The sequence below is a fragment of the Hypanus sabinus genome (assembly GCF_030144855.1).
Source record: "Hypanus sabinus isolate sHypSab1 chromosome X1 unlocalized genomic scaffold, sHypSab1.hap1 SUPER_X1_unloc_1, whole genome shotgun sequence".
Taxonomy (NCBI): Eukaryota; Metazoa; Chordata; class Chondrichthyes; order Myliobatiformes; family Dasyatidae; genus Hypanus; species Hypanus sabinus.
In genome coordinates this window covers 309,331-325,783 of record NW_026778957.1, presented here as the reverse complement: position 1 = coordinate 325,783, position 16,453 = coordinate 309,331, and the positions used below count along the sequence as shown (strand labels likewise).

At 51.5% G+C, this 16,453-nt stretch overlaps 1 protein-coding gene across 1 annotated transcript in view; it reads left to right on the top strand.

Annotated features, from left to right (window-relative positions):
- The first annotated feature begins 2,146 nt into the window (after positions 1–2,146).
- Positions 2,147–16,453, top strand: part of LOC132385578 (zinc finger protein Aiolos-like) — a 316,982-nt gene continuing 302,675 nt past the window's right edge. Inside the window, exons 1-2 of the mRNA XM_059957744.1 lie at positions 2,147–2,260; positions 3,270–3,386. Coding sequence (XP_059813727.1) covers positions 3,368–3,386 — 19 coding nt within the window. The 5' untranslated portion in view covers positions 2,147–2,260; positions 3,270–3,367. The remainder of the gene's footprint in view (positions 2,261–3,269; positions 3,387–16,453) is intronic.

Sequence of the window (16,453 nt, the reverse complement as noted above, 5' to 3'; positions counted from 1 at the left end):
GGTTAATGAATCAGCCATGACGGAATGGGGGAGCTGACTGGATGGGCTGAATGGCCTAACTCTGCTCCTATGCCTTAGGGTCCAGGCGGCGCATTACCAACGCCCTCCGCTCTGGGTGTAAGAAGCCTCGTCTATCACATCTGCTTTGAAATTACACCCCCCCCCCTCCACCCACTGTCACTTCAACCCCCTTGCTTTGTGCTCGTCGGGAGACCACAAGGGAGGGGGCCCTGTATTTCGTGATGCCCATCAGGTCGTTCTGTGATGCTCCAGAGCGTTTCCTGCGCGGGCTGCACCGGCACACGTTTCACCCGCTCGCTTCCGTCGGCCTTGGTGGTCCACGTTACCGTCCGGCGGCGGAGGAGGTCCCCGGCAGGAGTCCCTTTACGCCGGGGTCCTTCCCCTGTACGTTGGGGGCCTGGGGCGGAAGGTGTTGGATCGGGCAACAGGTTCCTGAGCAGAGACACCCTGTCCACCAGTCATAACGAAGGCAAGAGAGCGGCTATACTTCATTAGGAGTTTGAAGAGATTTGTCATGGCAACAGAAACACTCAAAAACTTCTCTAGTTGTACCGTGGAGAGCGTTCTGACAGGCTGCATCACTGTGTGGTATGGAGCTTCTTCCCCTCTGCCATCAGGGAGGAGGTACAGGAGCCTGAAGACACACACTGAACGATTCAGGAACAGCTTCTTCCCCTCTGCCATCAGGGAGGAGGTACAGGAGCCTGAAGACACACACTCAACGATTCAGGAACAGCTTCTTCCCCTCTGCCATCAGGGAGGTACAGGAGCCTGAAGACACACACTCAGCGATTCAGGAACAGCTTCTCCCCCTCTGCCCTCAGGGAGGAGGCACAGGAGCCTGAAGACACACACTCAGTGATTCAGGAACAGCTTCTTCCCCTCTGCCATCGGGGAGGAGGTACAGGAGCCTGAAGACACACACACTCAGCAATTCAGGAACAGCTTCTTCCCCTCTGCCATCAGGGAGGAGGTACAGGAGCCTGAAGACACACACTCAGTGATTCAGGAACAGCTTCTTCCCCTCTGCCATTAGGGAGGAGGTACAGGAGCCTGAAGACACACACTCAACGATTCAGGAACAGCTTCTTCCCCTCTGCCATCAGGGAGGTACAGGAGCCTGAAGACACACACTCATTGTTTCAGGAACAGCTTCTTCCCCTCTGCCATCGGGGGGAGGTACAGGAGCCTGAAGACACACACTCAATGATTCAGGAACAGCTTCTTCCCCTCTGCCATCGGGGAGGAGGTACAGGAGCCTGAAGACACACACTCAGTGATTCAGGAACAGCTTCTTCCCCTCTGCCATCGGGGGGAGGTACAGGAGCCTGAAGACACACACTCAACGATTCAGGAACATCTTCTTCCCCTCTGCCATCAGGGAGGGGGTACAGGAGCCTGAAGACACACACTCAACGATTCAGGAACAGCTTCTTCCCCTCTGCCATCAGGGAGGAGGTACAGGAGCCTGAAGACACACACTCAACGATTCAGGAACAGCTTCTTCCCCTCTGCCACCAGGGAGGGGGTACAGGAGACTGAAGACACACACACCCAACGATTCAGGAACAGCTTCTTCCCCTCTGCCGTCAGGGAGGAGGTACAGGAGCCTGAAGACACACACTCAACGATTCAGGAACAGCTTCTTCCCCTCTGCCATCCAATTTCTAAATGGACATTGAACCCACGAACACTACCTCACTTTTTTTTAATATACAGTGTTTCTGACTATCAATTTTTAATCTATTCAATATATACTGTAATTGATTGATTTATTATTATTATATTTGTTTTTTTCTCCTATATTATTGAACTGCTGCTGCTAGGTTAACTAATTTCACGGCCCATGCCGGTGATAATAAATCTGATTCTGGCCGTTCTGTGGCCGGGAGGAGTCGGGGTGCCACGCTGATACGGTGCGTGGGAGGTTGTAGCCGCTGTTTGAGTTTCCCAAGGGGCTGCTACTGAGGTTCTGGTTGCACGTTAGCCCAGCGCTCCTCATCTACGGACACCCAGTTTGGGAGGGGGGGGGGCAGTTCGTGACCAGGGTCTCCCGGTGGGCTTGCTCCTGGGCCCGACCAAGATGCCATTGACCTGTCTAGGAGGCAGACTGCGGGGTCACTCCCAGGCCTGACTGTCTGCCCGTTTTCTGCAGGTACGTTTGTGCCCATCTGTCGCTAGAGAGGGAGCACGTGGTCGCAATGAGAGCGTTCGGCTCCTCGGGGTATAACAAATGGGAGTAAGCATATTTTAATCTGAGAGTACTCACTGTCTTGTAAATACTGTACATCGTGTGTCCGTGATGGTACTTCTACAGTTTTGTAGAAAAAACACTCACTCAAAGTGTAACCGCTATCGGTCACTCGGAGGGTCACCCCTATCGGTCACTCGGAGGGTCACCCCTATCGGTCACTCGGAGGGTCACCCCTATCGGTCACTCGGAGAGTCACCCCTATCGGTCACTCGGAGAGTCACCGCCGTCGGTCACTGTTAAGTTAACGGTCACTCGGAGAGTCACCGCGATCGGTCACTGTTAAGTTAACGGTCACTCGGAGAGTCACCGCGATCGGTCACTGTTAAGTTAACGGTCACTCGGAGAGTCACCGCGATCGGTCACTGTTAAGTTAACGGTCACTCGGAGAGTCACCGCGATCGGTCACTGTTAAGTTAACGGTCACTCGGAGAGTCACCGCCGTCGGTCACTGTTAAGTTAACGGTCACTCGGAGAGTCACCGCCGTCGGTCACTGTTAAGTTAACGGTCACTCGGAGAGTCACCGCGGTCGGTCACTGTTAAGTTAACGGTCACTCGGAGAGTCACCGCGATCGGTCACTGTTAAGTTAACGGTCACTCGGAGAGTCACCGCGATCGGTCACTGTTAAGTTAACGGTCACTCGGAGAGTCACCGCGATCGGTCACTGTTAAGTTAACGGTCACTCGGAGAGTCACCGCGATCGGTCACTGTTAAGTTAACGGTCACTCGGAGAGTCACCGCGATCGGTCACTGTTAAGTTAACGGTCCCTCGGAGAGTCACCGCCGTCGGTCACTGTTAAGTTAACGGTCACTCGGAGAGTCACCGCCGTCGGTCACTGTTAAGTTAACGGTCGCTCGGAGAGTCCCTGCCGTCGGTCATTGTAAAGCTAACGGTTGCTCGGAGAGTTCCCACGATCGGACGCCGGTCTCAGCTTTGTGCGAGTTTGATCTGTACCCCTCTGAAACGTTGCCCTCTCTGCTCTTTCTCCCCGCAGTCGACAAGCCGTACAAGTGCAGCTTCTGCGGCCGGAGCTACAAGCAGCGAAGCTCCCTCGAAGAACACAAGGACCGTTGTCACACTTACCTGCAGGGAATGGGGCTGAGCACTCTGGGTAAGTTCAACGTGCTTACACATTGTTTACCGTGTGCTCGTGGTTTTAGTTCTGACGTCAGCAGGCAGTTATCGAACAGATTGTGCAGAGGAACACGATTGTTTTCAGCACTAAACTGCTGCGTTGAAGAAATCCGCATTCAGCAGATCGTGGGGCCAAAAGGCATCAGAACAGAATTAGGTCATCTGGCCCACTGAGTTCAGACTGTGTTCTGTAGCTGCTTCCTCACCTGACTATCAGGCATAGGAGCAGAACTCGGCCCATCGAGTCTGCTCTGCATCTCCATCAACCCCTGATCTCCTGCCTTCTCCCCATACCCTTTGACCAATCAAGAACGTACCAACCGCCACTTTAAATGTACCCAATGACCCGGCCTCCTGAGGTAGGGGACTCCACACACTTCTACCTCCGCCTATCTCAATTTCCCCCTGCTCCATCAGCTCCTCATAGAAATCCGTTTTCACTTTGACACACAGGTCTTTCTCCGTTGACCAGTGTCAAAAAAAAAAATCTTTCCTGTCAGCTTGAACCAGTCTGGCCCTTCTCCTCTGAACCCTCTCATCAACAAGGCATTTTAACCCGCAGGACCGCCGTACACCGGATTTCTTTTTGTTTTGTTCGTTTTTGCACCACTCTCTATAAAATCTGTAGACCGTTCCGTGTGGAAGTCCCAGGAGATCAGTTCCGGAGACACTCAGGCCGCCCCATCTGGCACCACTCCATCTTTGACAGTCAAGGTCACTCAGGTCACGTTCCTTCCCCACTCTGATGTTCGGTCTGAAAAGCTCTTGACCGCGTCGGCGTGCTTTTGCGCATTGAGTTGCTGCCGCGCGATTGGCTGATTGGATATTTGCATTAACGAGCAGGTGTGCAGGTGTACCTAATAAAGTGGCCACTGATTGCATGTCATGAATGCTGTTGATTTGAGTCAGTGGTACGGGGCAATACATAAAATGTACTGTTCATTACAATAAGAAATATATTTATATATTAAAAAGAAGCTCTTGCCACGATGTGGCGGTGCAACTAACCCAAGTGCTGAACACGGGCGCAGAGACCAAGTGGGGAGGCGTTCAGTCATAGCGAGCGCGGAATTGGCGCCAGAGGAGTCTTTACCCGGAGTCTTGGTTTTAGTTGAGAATTCAGGAACGATGCTAGACTTAGAACTGATAGTCCTAAGATCCGTGGAGCGGGGTCACCCGTACACGAATCGATCAACGAGCTGGCAGCTCCTGGTTGTGATCATGGAGTTCTTATACTGCGTTCACCGACGGAAAGCGGGTGTGTGTAGCTGGGGGGAACTAAACGAGGTGATTTTGAGGCCCAATTCCTAAGGAAAATAACCAGGTGGGCGATCGCCAGAAGGGACCGTGACAGAAACACAGTCCTGTTCAAAAGTCTTGGCACACATATACAAACTCGCTAGGGTGCCTAGGACTTCTGTCAATGTGGTGCAGAGAGCGAGTTTGTAAATCTGGCGGGAGCAGGGGACGTTGGGAATGGTGAGGGGGAGCAGTGTGGGACAGGGGGCACAGAGGGTGTGCCTGGGGCAGGGGGGGGCAGACACACCCACCCCTGAGCCATCGGGCAAGGACATTTGATTCCAAACAATTGGTGGTTCGTTGATCGTTACAGAATGTCTCTCTGGTGCCTCCTGCTTCCCTCCCCCTCGCCCTTCCCCTTTTTCCAACCGTGATTCCCCCTCTCCCTGTCCCCGTCCCACTCTCAGTCCACAACAGAGACAAGTATCAGAATCGGGTTTATCGTCACTCACAAGTCGTGAGATTTGGTTTTTTTTTGTGTGTGGGAGCAGTACGGTGCGATACATAAAATTACTACAGTACAGGGTGAAAAAGTCTCAGGCACCCCAGCTAACAAAACCCAATTTCCCTCGGGATCAATAAAGTATGTCTGTCTGTCTATAGATACAGATACAATAAAGATATAGATACAATAAAGTATGTCTGTCTGTCTGTCTATAGATACAATAAAGATATAGATACAATAAAGTATGTCTGTCTGTCTATAGATACAGATACAATATAGATACAATAAAGATATAGATACAATAAAGTATGTCTGTCTGTCTATAGATACAGATACAATATAGATACAATAAAGTATGTCTGTCTGTCTATAGATACAGATACAATATAGATACAATAAAGTATGTCTGTCTGTCTATAGATACAATAAAGATATAGATACAATAAAGTATGTCTGTCTGTCTGTCTGTCTATAGATACAATAAAGATATAGATACAATAAAGTATGTCTGTCTGTCTATAGATACAGATACAATATAGATACAATAAAGTATGTCTGTCTGTCTATAGATACAGATACAATATAGATACAATAAAGTATGTCTGTCTGTCTATAGATACAGATACAATATAGATACAATAAAGTATGTCTGTCTGTCTATAGATACAGATACAATATAGATACAATAAAGTATGTCTGTCTGTCTATAGATACAATAAAGATATAGATACAATAAAGTATGTCTGTCTGTCTATAGATACAGATACAATATAGATACAATAAAGTATGTCTGTCTGTCTATAGATACAGATACAATATAGATACAATAAAGTATGTCTGTCTGTCTATAGATACAGATACAATATAGATACAATAAAGTATGTCTGTCTGTCTATAGATACAGATACAATATAGATACAATAAAGTATGTCTGTCTGTCTGTCTGTAGATTCAGCCAAGCACAGGGCAGGAGGAGTGAACGTACAGTGGTAGTGGGGCAAGAGCAGTTAGAATGTTGGAAGGATAGTTAGATCGGTAACAAGTAGACGGCTTTGGGCTTCTTGTGCGCAAACAGGTTCGGTGAAGACGATCGATCAGCATGGTCGGCATGGATGTGACGGACTGCAAAGGCAGTCCTCCCGGGTCCTGGTGAAGGGTCTCGGCCCGAAAAGTCGATTGTTTGCTCCTCGCCGTAGACGCTGCCCGACCGGCTGAGTCCCGCCAGTGTGTTTCTGAGCCGTGCGTGTTTTCTGCGACCCCCCGCTTCCGCGGCTTCGCGAAGGGCGACGTTGATTGCCCATCCCTCGAAGTCCATCAAAGTGCCCCCCCCCCCCATGCCATCTACAACCCTGAGATTCGCTTCCTCGCGGGCGCACGCAGTAAACCCAATGACCGCACTAGCATCAGTGAAAGAACACGCCAACAGGGCGAGCAGCCAGTGTGCAAAAGACAACAAACTGAAAGAAAGAGAACAGTAAGTAAATAAATAACCAATAAATGTCCAGAACATGAGATGGAGAGCCCTTGAAAGGGGGTCCATAGGTTATGGGAACAGTTCAGTGATGGGGTGAGTGAGGTTATTCTCCCCCCCACCATTTCAAGAGCCTGAGGCTCCTGTACCTCCTTCCTGATGGTTGAGGGGTAATAACTGTTCCTGAACCTGGTGGTGTGGGGTCTGAGGCTCCTGTACCTCCTTCCTGATGGTTGAGGGGTAATAACTGTCCCTGAACCTGGTGGTGTGGGTCCTGAGGCTCCTGTACCTCCTTCCTGATGGTTGAGGGGTAATAACTGTCCCTGAACCTGGTGGTGTGGGTCCTGAGGCTCCTGTACCTCCTTCCTGATGGTTGAGGGGTAATAACTGTCCCTGAACCTGGTGGTGTGGGTCCTGAGGCTCCTGTACCTTCTTCCTGATGGTTGAGGGGTAATAACTGTCCCTGAACCTGGTGGTGTGGGTCCTGAGGCTCCTGTACCTCCTTCCTGATGGTTGAGGGGTAATAACTGTCCCTGAACCTGGTGGTGTGGGTCCTAAGGCTCCTGTACCTCCTTCCTGATGGTTGAGGGGTAATAACTGTCCCTGAAGGTGGTGGTGTGGGCCCTGAGGCTCCTGTACCTCCTTCCTGATGATTGAGGGGGTAATAACTGTCCCTGAAGGTGGTGGTGTGGGTCCTGAGGCTCCTGTACCTCCTTCCTGATGATTGAGGGGGTAATAACTGTCCCTGAAGGTGGTGGTGTGGGCCCTGAGGCTCCTGTACCTCCTTCCTGATGATTGAGGGGGTAATAACTGTCCCTGAAGGTGGTGGTGTGGGCCCTGAGGCTCCTGTACCTCCTTCCTGATGATTGAGGGGGTAATAACTGTCCCTGAAGGTGGTGGTGTGGGCCCTGAGGCTCCTGTACCTCCTTCCTGATGATTGAGGGGGTAATAACTGTCCCTGAAGGTGGTGGTGTGGGTCCTGAGGCTCCTGTACCTCTTTCCTGATGGTTGAGGGGTAATAACTGTTCCTGAACCTGGTGCTGTGGGTCCTGAGGCTCCTGTACCTCTTTCCTGATGGTTGAGGGGGTAATAACTGTTCCTGAACCTGGTGGTGTGGATCATGAGGCTCCTGTACCTCCTTCCTGATGGTTGAGGGGTAATAACTGTTCCTGAACCTGGTGCTGTGGGTCCTGAGGCTCCTGTACCTCCTTCCTGATGATTGAGGGGGTAATAACTGTCCCTGAACCTGGTGGTGTGGGTCCTGAGGCTCCTGTACCTCCTTCCTGATGGTTGAGGGGTAATAACTGTCCCTGAACCTGGTGGTCGTTCGTTCTGAGGCTCCTGTACCTCCTTCCTGATGGTTGAGGGGTAATAACTGTCCCTGAACCTGGTGGTCGTTCGTCCTGAGGCTCCTGTACCTCCCTCCTGATGGTTGAGGGGTAATAACTGTTCCTGAACCTGGTGGTGTGGGTCCTGAGGCTCCTGTACCTCCTTCCTGATGGTTGAGGGGTAATAACTGTCCCTGAACCTGGTGGTGTGGGTCCTAAGGCTCCTGTACCTCCTTCCTGATGGTTGAGGGTAATAACTGTCCCTGAACCTGGTGGAGTGGGACCTGAGGCTCCTGTACCTCCTTCCTGATGGTTGAGGGGGTAATAACTGTCCCTGAAGGTGGTGGTGTGGGCCCTGAGGCTCCTGTACCTCCTTCCTGATGATTGAGGGGGTAATAACTGTCCCTGAAGGTGGTGGTGTGGGCCCTGAGGCTCCTGTACCTCCTTCCTGATGATTGAGGGGGTAATAACTGTCCCTGAAGGTGGTGGTGTGGGCCCTGAGGCTCCTGTACCTCCTTCCTGATGATTGAGGGGGTAATAACTGTCCCTGAAGGTGGTGGTGTGGGCCCTGAGGCTCCTGTACCTCCTTCCTGATGGTTGAGGGGGTAATAACTGTCCCTGAAGGTGGTGGTGTGGGCCCTGAGGCTCCCATGTCTCCTTCCCGATGCTGGCAGTGAGAGGAGAGTTCAGTGCTGTGGTGAGCGAAGTTAGCTATTTGGTTGAAGGCCAGTAACGGTTCCTGAACCTCAGGCAGCGGACAGCGTGTCAAGGGGACGGCTGGACAGCGAGGCCTTCGCGCTTCCAGAAGTTAAAAGACCTGTTGGTCGCCAGAGCGGAGTAAGGAACTGAAAAGAAATCACCGTGGACTCTGCCCAGCTTCGCAGGCACCTGTTCACCAAGCTGCCCATCAGGGAGACGCTGCAACTCCCATCAGCACCGGGACGAGAGTCCATCTCCCAAGCCCCTTTCCTGCAGCAGCTACCCAGCTTGTCAACGAAACTCGGTGCTGTGTCATTACCCTCCCCGTCCCTGCATAACATCCGTTAAATGGTCCCCTTGCGCTGTTAATAACGATCGAGTCTGTTCACCTGCTCTCCTTTGATCGTTGATGTTTGCGCAGGTGGCCGTTCCGTGAAAAACGCCCATTGCCGGTGGCGGTTTGCCCCGATGCCCTGCGGATCGTCGGCTGCTACCGGGCTGTCTGTTACCGTGTCGCCCTGCATTCTACGCCTGGCCCCCCCCGAACCGCAGTCGGCCCTGGCTCCTTTCACCGACTGGCGACGAAGCGATGCTGAGGTCCGGAGAAGGGCAGCCCGCCGTGATGCCACATTTCAGGCCGCATTTCAGGCTGACTTTCAGAATGGGAGCTCTCTGCCCTGGGGCGAGGGTTTCTCCCCGGGCCCCCCTATCTGTTCGTGCGTTCTCTCCGGGCGTTCTGGTTCCCCCCCCCACCCACCGAATTCCAAAGGCGTACGGGTTGGGGTCAGTGAGCCGTTGGCGCGGAGGTGTGGCAGAACTTGCAGTCCGCCCCCGGCCCACCCGCGGACTTTGCCTGTCTCTGAGAGAAACGCTGACTTTCACGGTATGTTTCAATGTTCCTGTGTAACATGACCGGCACATCTCGTGAAATTTGTTCATTTTAACCTCAGCGGTGCATTGAAGTACTTTCAACAGGCTGGAGGAACTCCGCAGGTCGGGCAGCGTCCGTGGAGACGAGCAGTCAACGTCTAGGGCCGAGACCCTCCGTCAGGGCTGAAGAGGGAGGGGGCAGGGGCCTGTAAAGAAGGTGGGAGGAGGGTGGAAAACCAATCAGAGGAAAGATCGAGGGGTGAGTGAGGGGAAGCAGGGAGGGGATAGGCAGGAGGGGTGGAGGAGGAATGTAAGGGGAAAGCACTATGGGTAGTAGAAGGATGCAGAACCATGAGGGGAGGTGATAGGCAGCTGGAGGAGGAGGCAGAGTGAAGGTGGGATGGGGGAAGGGAGAGGGAGGGAATTACTGCAAGTTGGAGAATTGGATGTTCATGCCAAGGGGCTGGAGAATATTCGTCGGTAGACGAGGTGCTCCTCCTCCAACCTGAGTTTGGCCTCATCATGGCAGTAGAGGAGGCCGTGTATGGACATAACGGAATGGGAATGAGAGGCAGAGTTGAAGTGAGTGGCAACTGGGAGATCCTGTCTGTTGTGGCGGACGGAGCGGAGGGGCTCGACGAAGCAGTCCCCCAATCTGCGTCGGGGCTCGCCGATGTAGACGAGGCCGCACCGGGAGCACCGGATGCAATAGACGACCCCGACAGACTCGCAGGTGAAGTGTTGCCTCACCTGGAAGGACTGTCTGGGGCCCTGAATGGTGGTAAGAGAGGAGGTGTGGGGACAGGTGTAGCACTTACACTTGCAGGGATAAGTACCAGGTGGGAGTTCTGTGGGGAGGGACGTGTGGACCAGGCAGTCGCGGAGGGAACGATCCCTGTGAAAAGCTGAGAGGGGTGGGGAGGGAAAGGTGTGCTGGGTGGTGGGGTCCTGTTGAAGGTGGCGGAAGTTGCGGAGGGTAATATGCTGGATCCGGAGGCTGGTGGGGTGGTAGGTGAGGACAAGGGGAACACGGTCCCTGTTGTGGTGCCAATGAATTGAATTGAATGGACTTTATTACTTACGTCCTTCACATGTCTGAGGAGTAAAAATCTTCATGTTACGTCTCCGTCTAACTGTGCAATATGCAATTATAGTAATTTATAATAAATAGTATGTTTTACAGGACACTCAATATAACATAGAAATACAGTTGTGTCCGTGTGAATTAATCAGTCTGACGGCCTGGTGGAAGAAGCTATTTCTGAGTTACGTTAAGTATATATATGTCAATTAAATAGTTAAAAAAGTAGTGCCAAACTAACAGAAAAAAGTAGTGAGGTAGTGTTCATGGGTTCAGTGACCATTCATGTGGCAGAGGGGAAGAAGCTGTTCTTGAATCGTTGAGAGTGTGTCTTCAGGCTCCTGTACCTCCTCCCTGATGGCAGAGGGGAAGAAGCTGTTCCTGAATCGTTGAGTGTGAGTCTTCAGGCTCCTGTACCTCCTCCCTGATGGCAGAGGGGAAGAAGCTGTCCCTGAATCATTGAGTGTGTGTCTTCAGGCTCCTGTACCTCCTCCCTGATGGCAGAGGGGAAGAAGCTGTTCCTGAATCACTGAGTGTGTGTCTTCAGGCTCCTGTACCTCCTCCCTGATGGCAGAGGGGAAGAAGCTGTTCCTGAATCACTGAGTGTGTGTCTTCAGGCTCCTGTACCCCCTCCCTGATGGCAGAGGGGAAGAAGCTGTTCCTGAATCGCTGAGTGTGTGTCTTCAAGCTCCTGTACTTCCCACCTGTCAGTAACAATGTGAAGAGGGCATGTCCTGGGTGACAGGCATCCTTAATGATGGACACAACCTACCTAAGGCACGATCTTTGAAGATTTCTTGGACTCTATGGAGGCTGGTGCCCATGATGGAGATGACCAGTTTACAAGTTTCTGCAACTTTCTTCGTTCTTGTGTCGTATCCAACCCTCCCCCCCCCACCCCCGTACCAGACGGTGATGCAGCCTGTCAGAATGCTCTCCACAGTACATCTGTAGAAGTTTTTGAGTGTCTTAGGAGACAAACGGAATCTCCTCAAACTCTGAATGAAACATAGTCTTCTTTATAGCTGCATCGATATGTCGGGTCCAGATAGGGTTTGGTCCTCAGAGATCTTGACACCCAGGGGACCTGAAATTGCTCTCTCTTTCCACCTCAGATCCCTCTGTGAGGATTGGTTCGTGTTCCCTCGTCTTGCCCTTCCTGAAGTCCACAGTCAGCACTTTGGTCTTGCTGACGTTGAGTGCCAGGTTGTTGCTGTGACACCACTCCACTGGTTGGTACGTCTCGCTCCTGTACCATCACCGTCTCAGATTCTGCCAGCAATGGTTGCATTATCAGCAAATCTGTAGCTGGCATTTGAGCTGTGTCGGTCGTGGGTGTGCAGAGCGTGGAGCAGAGGGTGAAGCACACACCCTGTGGTGTGCCAGTGCTGATCGTCAGCAAGGTGTAGACGTTATTTCCCATCTGCATTGACTGTGGCCTTCCAGTTAGGAATGCGTCAGATAGAGCTAACTTTCAATTGTCTCCTCACTGGGCAAACACCCCACCTGAACTGTCAACCTGCTGAACCTTGGTTACTACTAAATCCTTCCTTGGATTCAGAGACATTCAGTACATTCAGGCCCTGCTTTATTATTGGAATCCCTGTGTCCTTGCAGTAAGGCATGTTTCATCTTGAAATTCCCCCAAGTGTCCAGCATACCGTTCGCTCTCATCGTAGTTTCCTGAACCTGCATCTACGTTCTCCCCGATCTCTGGCTCCATCTGTAAAGTTCCAGGAACTCAGCAGGTCAGGCGGTGTTTATGGAGAGGAGTGGCGAAGGGTCCAATCCCGAAACGACGGCTGTTCCTTTCACCGTAGACGCTGCCTGGCCTGCTGAGTTCCTCCAGCGTTTCGACTGTGTTTTAATTCAATTGCAGCATCTGCACATCTTCTCTTCTTTATGGAGAGGAATCGAAGTTTTGGGTTGAGGCTGCAGGCAAAGGACAACAGTTAATTCCTCCCTTTCCCCCCTCGTAGATCCTTCCTGACCTGCTGGGATCCTCCAGCATGTGTGTGTGAGTGTGTGTGTGTGTGTGTGAGTGTGTGTGTGTGTGTGTGTGTGTGTGTGTGAGTGTGTGTGTGAGTGTATGTGTGTGTGTGTGTGTGTGTGTGTGTGTGTGTGTGAGTGTGTGTGTGTGTGTGTGTGTGTGTGTGTGTGTGAGTGTGTGTGTGAGTGTGTGTGTGTGTGTGTGTGTGTGTGTGTGTGAGTGTGTGTGTGAGTGTGTGTGTGTGTGTGTGTGTGTGTGTGTGTCTGTGCATGTGGTGTGTGTGTGAGTGTGTGTGTGAGTGTGTGTGTGTGTGTGTGTGTGTGTGTGAGTGTGTGTGTGAGTGTGTGTGTGTGTGTGTGTGGTGTGTGTGAGTGTGTGTGTGTGTGTGTGAGTGTGTATGTGCATGTGGTGTGTGTATGTGAGTGTGTGTGTGTTTGTGTGTGTGAGTGTGTGTGTGAGTTTGTGTGAGTGTGTGTGTGTGTGTGAGTTTGTGTGTGCGTGTGTGTGAGTTTGAGTGTGTGTTACACTGGATTTCCAGCAACTGCAGAATCTCTGGTGTCGGTGAAACGTTCCCTTTTCTATATGCTCTATCTCAGTTTCACCGGGCCCGACGCACTGCCCCCTCTAAGCTGCCCCCACGCACATACCCTTTCTGGCCGCGCAGCTGAGATCGTGCGCAGCTAGAGGAAATTTCTGAAACGTGAAATAATTTCTCCGTTGTACTGTACTTCGTCATACCCTTCAAATAATAAATAACATCAAAAGTAGGTGATTTCCCAATTTTAATTCTAAACATTCATAGTATGTGTTATCCAAAAAAAGAGACAAATTTGAAGTGCTGCGCAGTTTTCAGGCAGTGTAAATATTTCTGGCTCAGAGCAATGGTTCAGGCTCTTCACTTCATTCTCAGGACTGCTCTTGTGAACCTGCTGTGGACCATTTTGCAGTTCAAACTGTGAAACTCAGCCATTTTTTTTCTTTTGGAGACTGCCACATGCCAGTTTGTCAATGAGCACTGCTTCACGGCCCAGGGCTTTTACATGCTGGAGTTCAGGAGACTGAGGGGGGAGTGGGATTTAATTGAAGCCTATTGAGTATTGAATTTAATTGAAGCCTATTGGATGTGAGAGCATGTTTCTTATAGCTGGGGTGTCTAGGACCAGAGGACACAGATAGAGTGGATGTGGAGAGGATGTTTCCTATACGGGGAGAGTCTAGGACCAGAGGACGCAGAGAGAGTGGATGTGGAGAGGATGTTTCCCTATAGTGGGGGAGTCTAGGACCAGAGGACACAGATAGAGTGGAAGTGGAGAGGATGTTTCCTATAGTGGGGGAGTCTAGGACCAGAGGACACAGATAGAGTGGATGTGGAGAGGATGTTTCCTATAGTGGGGGAGTCTAGGACCAGAGGACACAGATAGAGTGGATGTGGAGAGATGTTTCCTATAGTTTGGGAGTCTAGGACCAGAGGACACAGATAGAGTGGATGTGGAGAGGATGTTTCCTGTAGTGGGGGAGTCCAGGACCAGAGGACACAGATAGAGTGGATGTGGAGAGGATGTTTCCTATAGTGGGGGAGTCCAGGACCAGAGGACACAGATAGAGTGGATGTGGAGAGGATGTTTCCTATAGTGGGGGAGTCTAGGACCAGAGGACACAGATAGAGTGGATATGGAGCGGATGTATCCTATAGTGGGGGAGTCCAGGACCAGAGGACACAGATAGAGTGGATGTGGAGAGGATGTTTCCTATAGTGGGGGAGTCTAGGACCAGAGGACACAGATAGAGTGGATGTGGAGAGGATGTTTCCTATCGTGGGTGAGAGGTCAGGAGAATGGGGTTGAGAGGGACAATACATCAGCCGTGACGGAGTGGTGGAGCTGAGTGGATGGGCTGAATGGCCTAATTGTGCCCCGACGTCTGGTGGTATTGAGTCCTGGGGCAAAGCAGGCTTTTTAATGCAGTGACTGTCGATGGTTTGCAGCAGCCTGCGATCGTGATCACTTGTCAATCAAATAGGCAGTCGTGATGGTAAAATAATGTACGTCGGTGCGCAGGCCAACCGCATGACATGTCTGGCAGGAAATTAGCTTTTTCCTTTGCTCTTCGTGGTTTAAGGTGGTGTTTTTACCCGTTTGCGTGTGACAGATCTGGACAGCAAGTCGTGAAGTTGTCGCTCTCTGTCAAATTTCCATCCATCAGTTATGAGCTATCTCACATGCAGACAAAGACAGGCTTAAAGAGGCCAGTTCTTTCACCCCACTGGAGGTAGGCAGCTGGGGTTTCGATCCCCTTCTCACAATTCCTCCGTCTCCGCCGCATCTGCTCTCAGGGTGAGGCTTTTCATTCCAGGACGAAGGAGATGTCTTCCTTTTTTAAACGAAGGGGCTTCCCTTCGTCCACCATCAACTCCGATCTCAAATGCATCTCTCCCATTTCCCGCACATCTGTCCTCACCCCATCCGCCCGCCACCCCACTCGGGGTAGGGTTCCCCTTGTCCTCACCTACCACCCCACCAGCCTCCAGGTCCAACGTATAATTCTCCGTAACTTCCGCCACCTCCAACGGGATCCCACCACCAAGCACATCTTTCCCTCCCCCCCCCTCTTTCTGCTTTCCACAGGGATCGCTCCCTACACGACTCCCTTGTCCACTCGTCCCCTCCATCCCTTCCCACCGATCTCCCTCCTGGCACTTATCCTTGTAAACGGAACAAGTGCTACACCTGCCCTTACACTTTCTCCCTCCCCACCATTCAGGGCCCCAGACAGTCCTTCCAGGTGAGGCCACACTTCACCTGTGAGTCGGCTGGTGTGGTATACTGTGTCCGGTGCTCCCAGTGTGGCCTTTTATATATTGGTGAGACCCGACGCAGACTGGGAGATCGTTTCGCTGAACACCTACGCTCTGTCTGCCAGAGAAAGCAGGATCTCCCAGTGGCCACACATTTTAATTCCAAGTCCCATTCCCATTCTGATATGTCTATCCATGGCCTCCTCTACTGTCAAGATGAAGCCAAACTCAGGTTGGAGGAACAACACCTTATATACCGGCTGGGTAGCCTCCAACCTGATGGCATGAACATTGACTTCTCTAACTTCCGTTAATGCCCCTCCTCCCCTTCTTACCCCATCCCTGACATATTTAGTTGTTTGCCTGTTCTCCATCTCCCTCTGGTGCTCCCCCTTCCCCCTTTCTTTCTCCCGAGGCCTCCCATCCCATGATCCTTTCGCTTCTCCACCTCTGTATCCCTGTCGCCAATCACCTTTCCAGATCTTAGCTTCATCCCACCCCCTCCGGTCTTCTATCATTTCACATTTCCCCCTCCCCCCACTACTTTCAAATCTCTTACTATCTTTCCTTTCAGTCAGTCCTGACGAAGGGTCTCGGCCCGAAACGTCGACAGTGCTTCTCCCTGTAGATGCTGCCTGGCCCAATGTGTCCCACCAGCATTTTGTGTGTGTTGTTGTTTGAATTTCCAGCATCTGCAGATCTCTTCGTGTTTAGAGGGCTGGACAAACTGGGGTTGTTTCGTCCGGAGCCCCAGAGGACGAGGGTAGATCTGATAGGGGTTTATAAGATTATGAGAGGCATCGATAGAGTGGTCAGGGAGAATCCATTTACCAGAGTTGAAATGTCTAACACCAGAGGGGTTAGACATCAGAAAGTGAGGGGGGGTGGGTTCAAGGGGGACGTGAGGGGCAAGTTTTTTACTCAGAGAGTGGTGGACACCTGGTATGGCGATCGAGACGAATATATTAGAGGCTTTTAAGAGATGTTTGGACAGGCACATGGATGTGAGGGAGGTGGAGGGATGTGGACATGATGTAGGGAGGAGGGATTAGTGTTTGGTGGTGTCT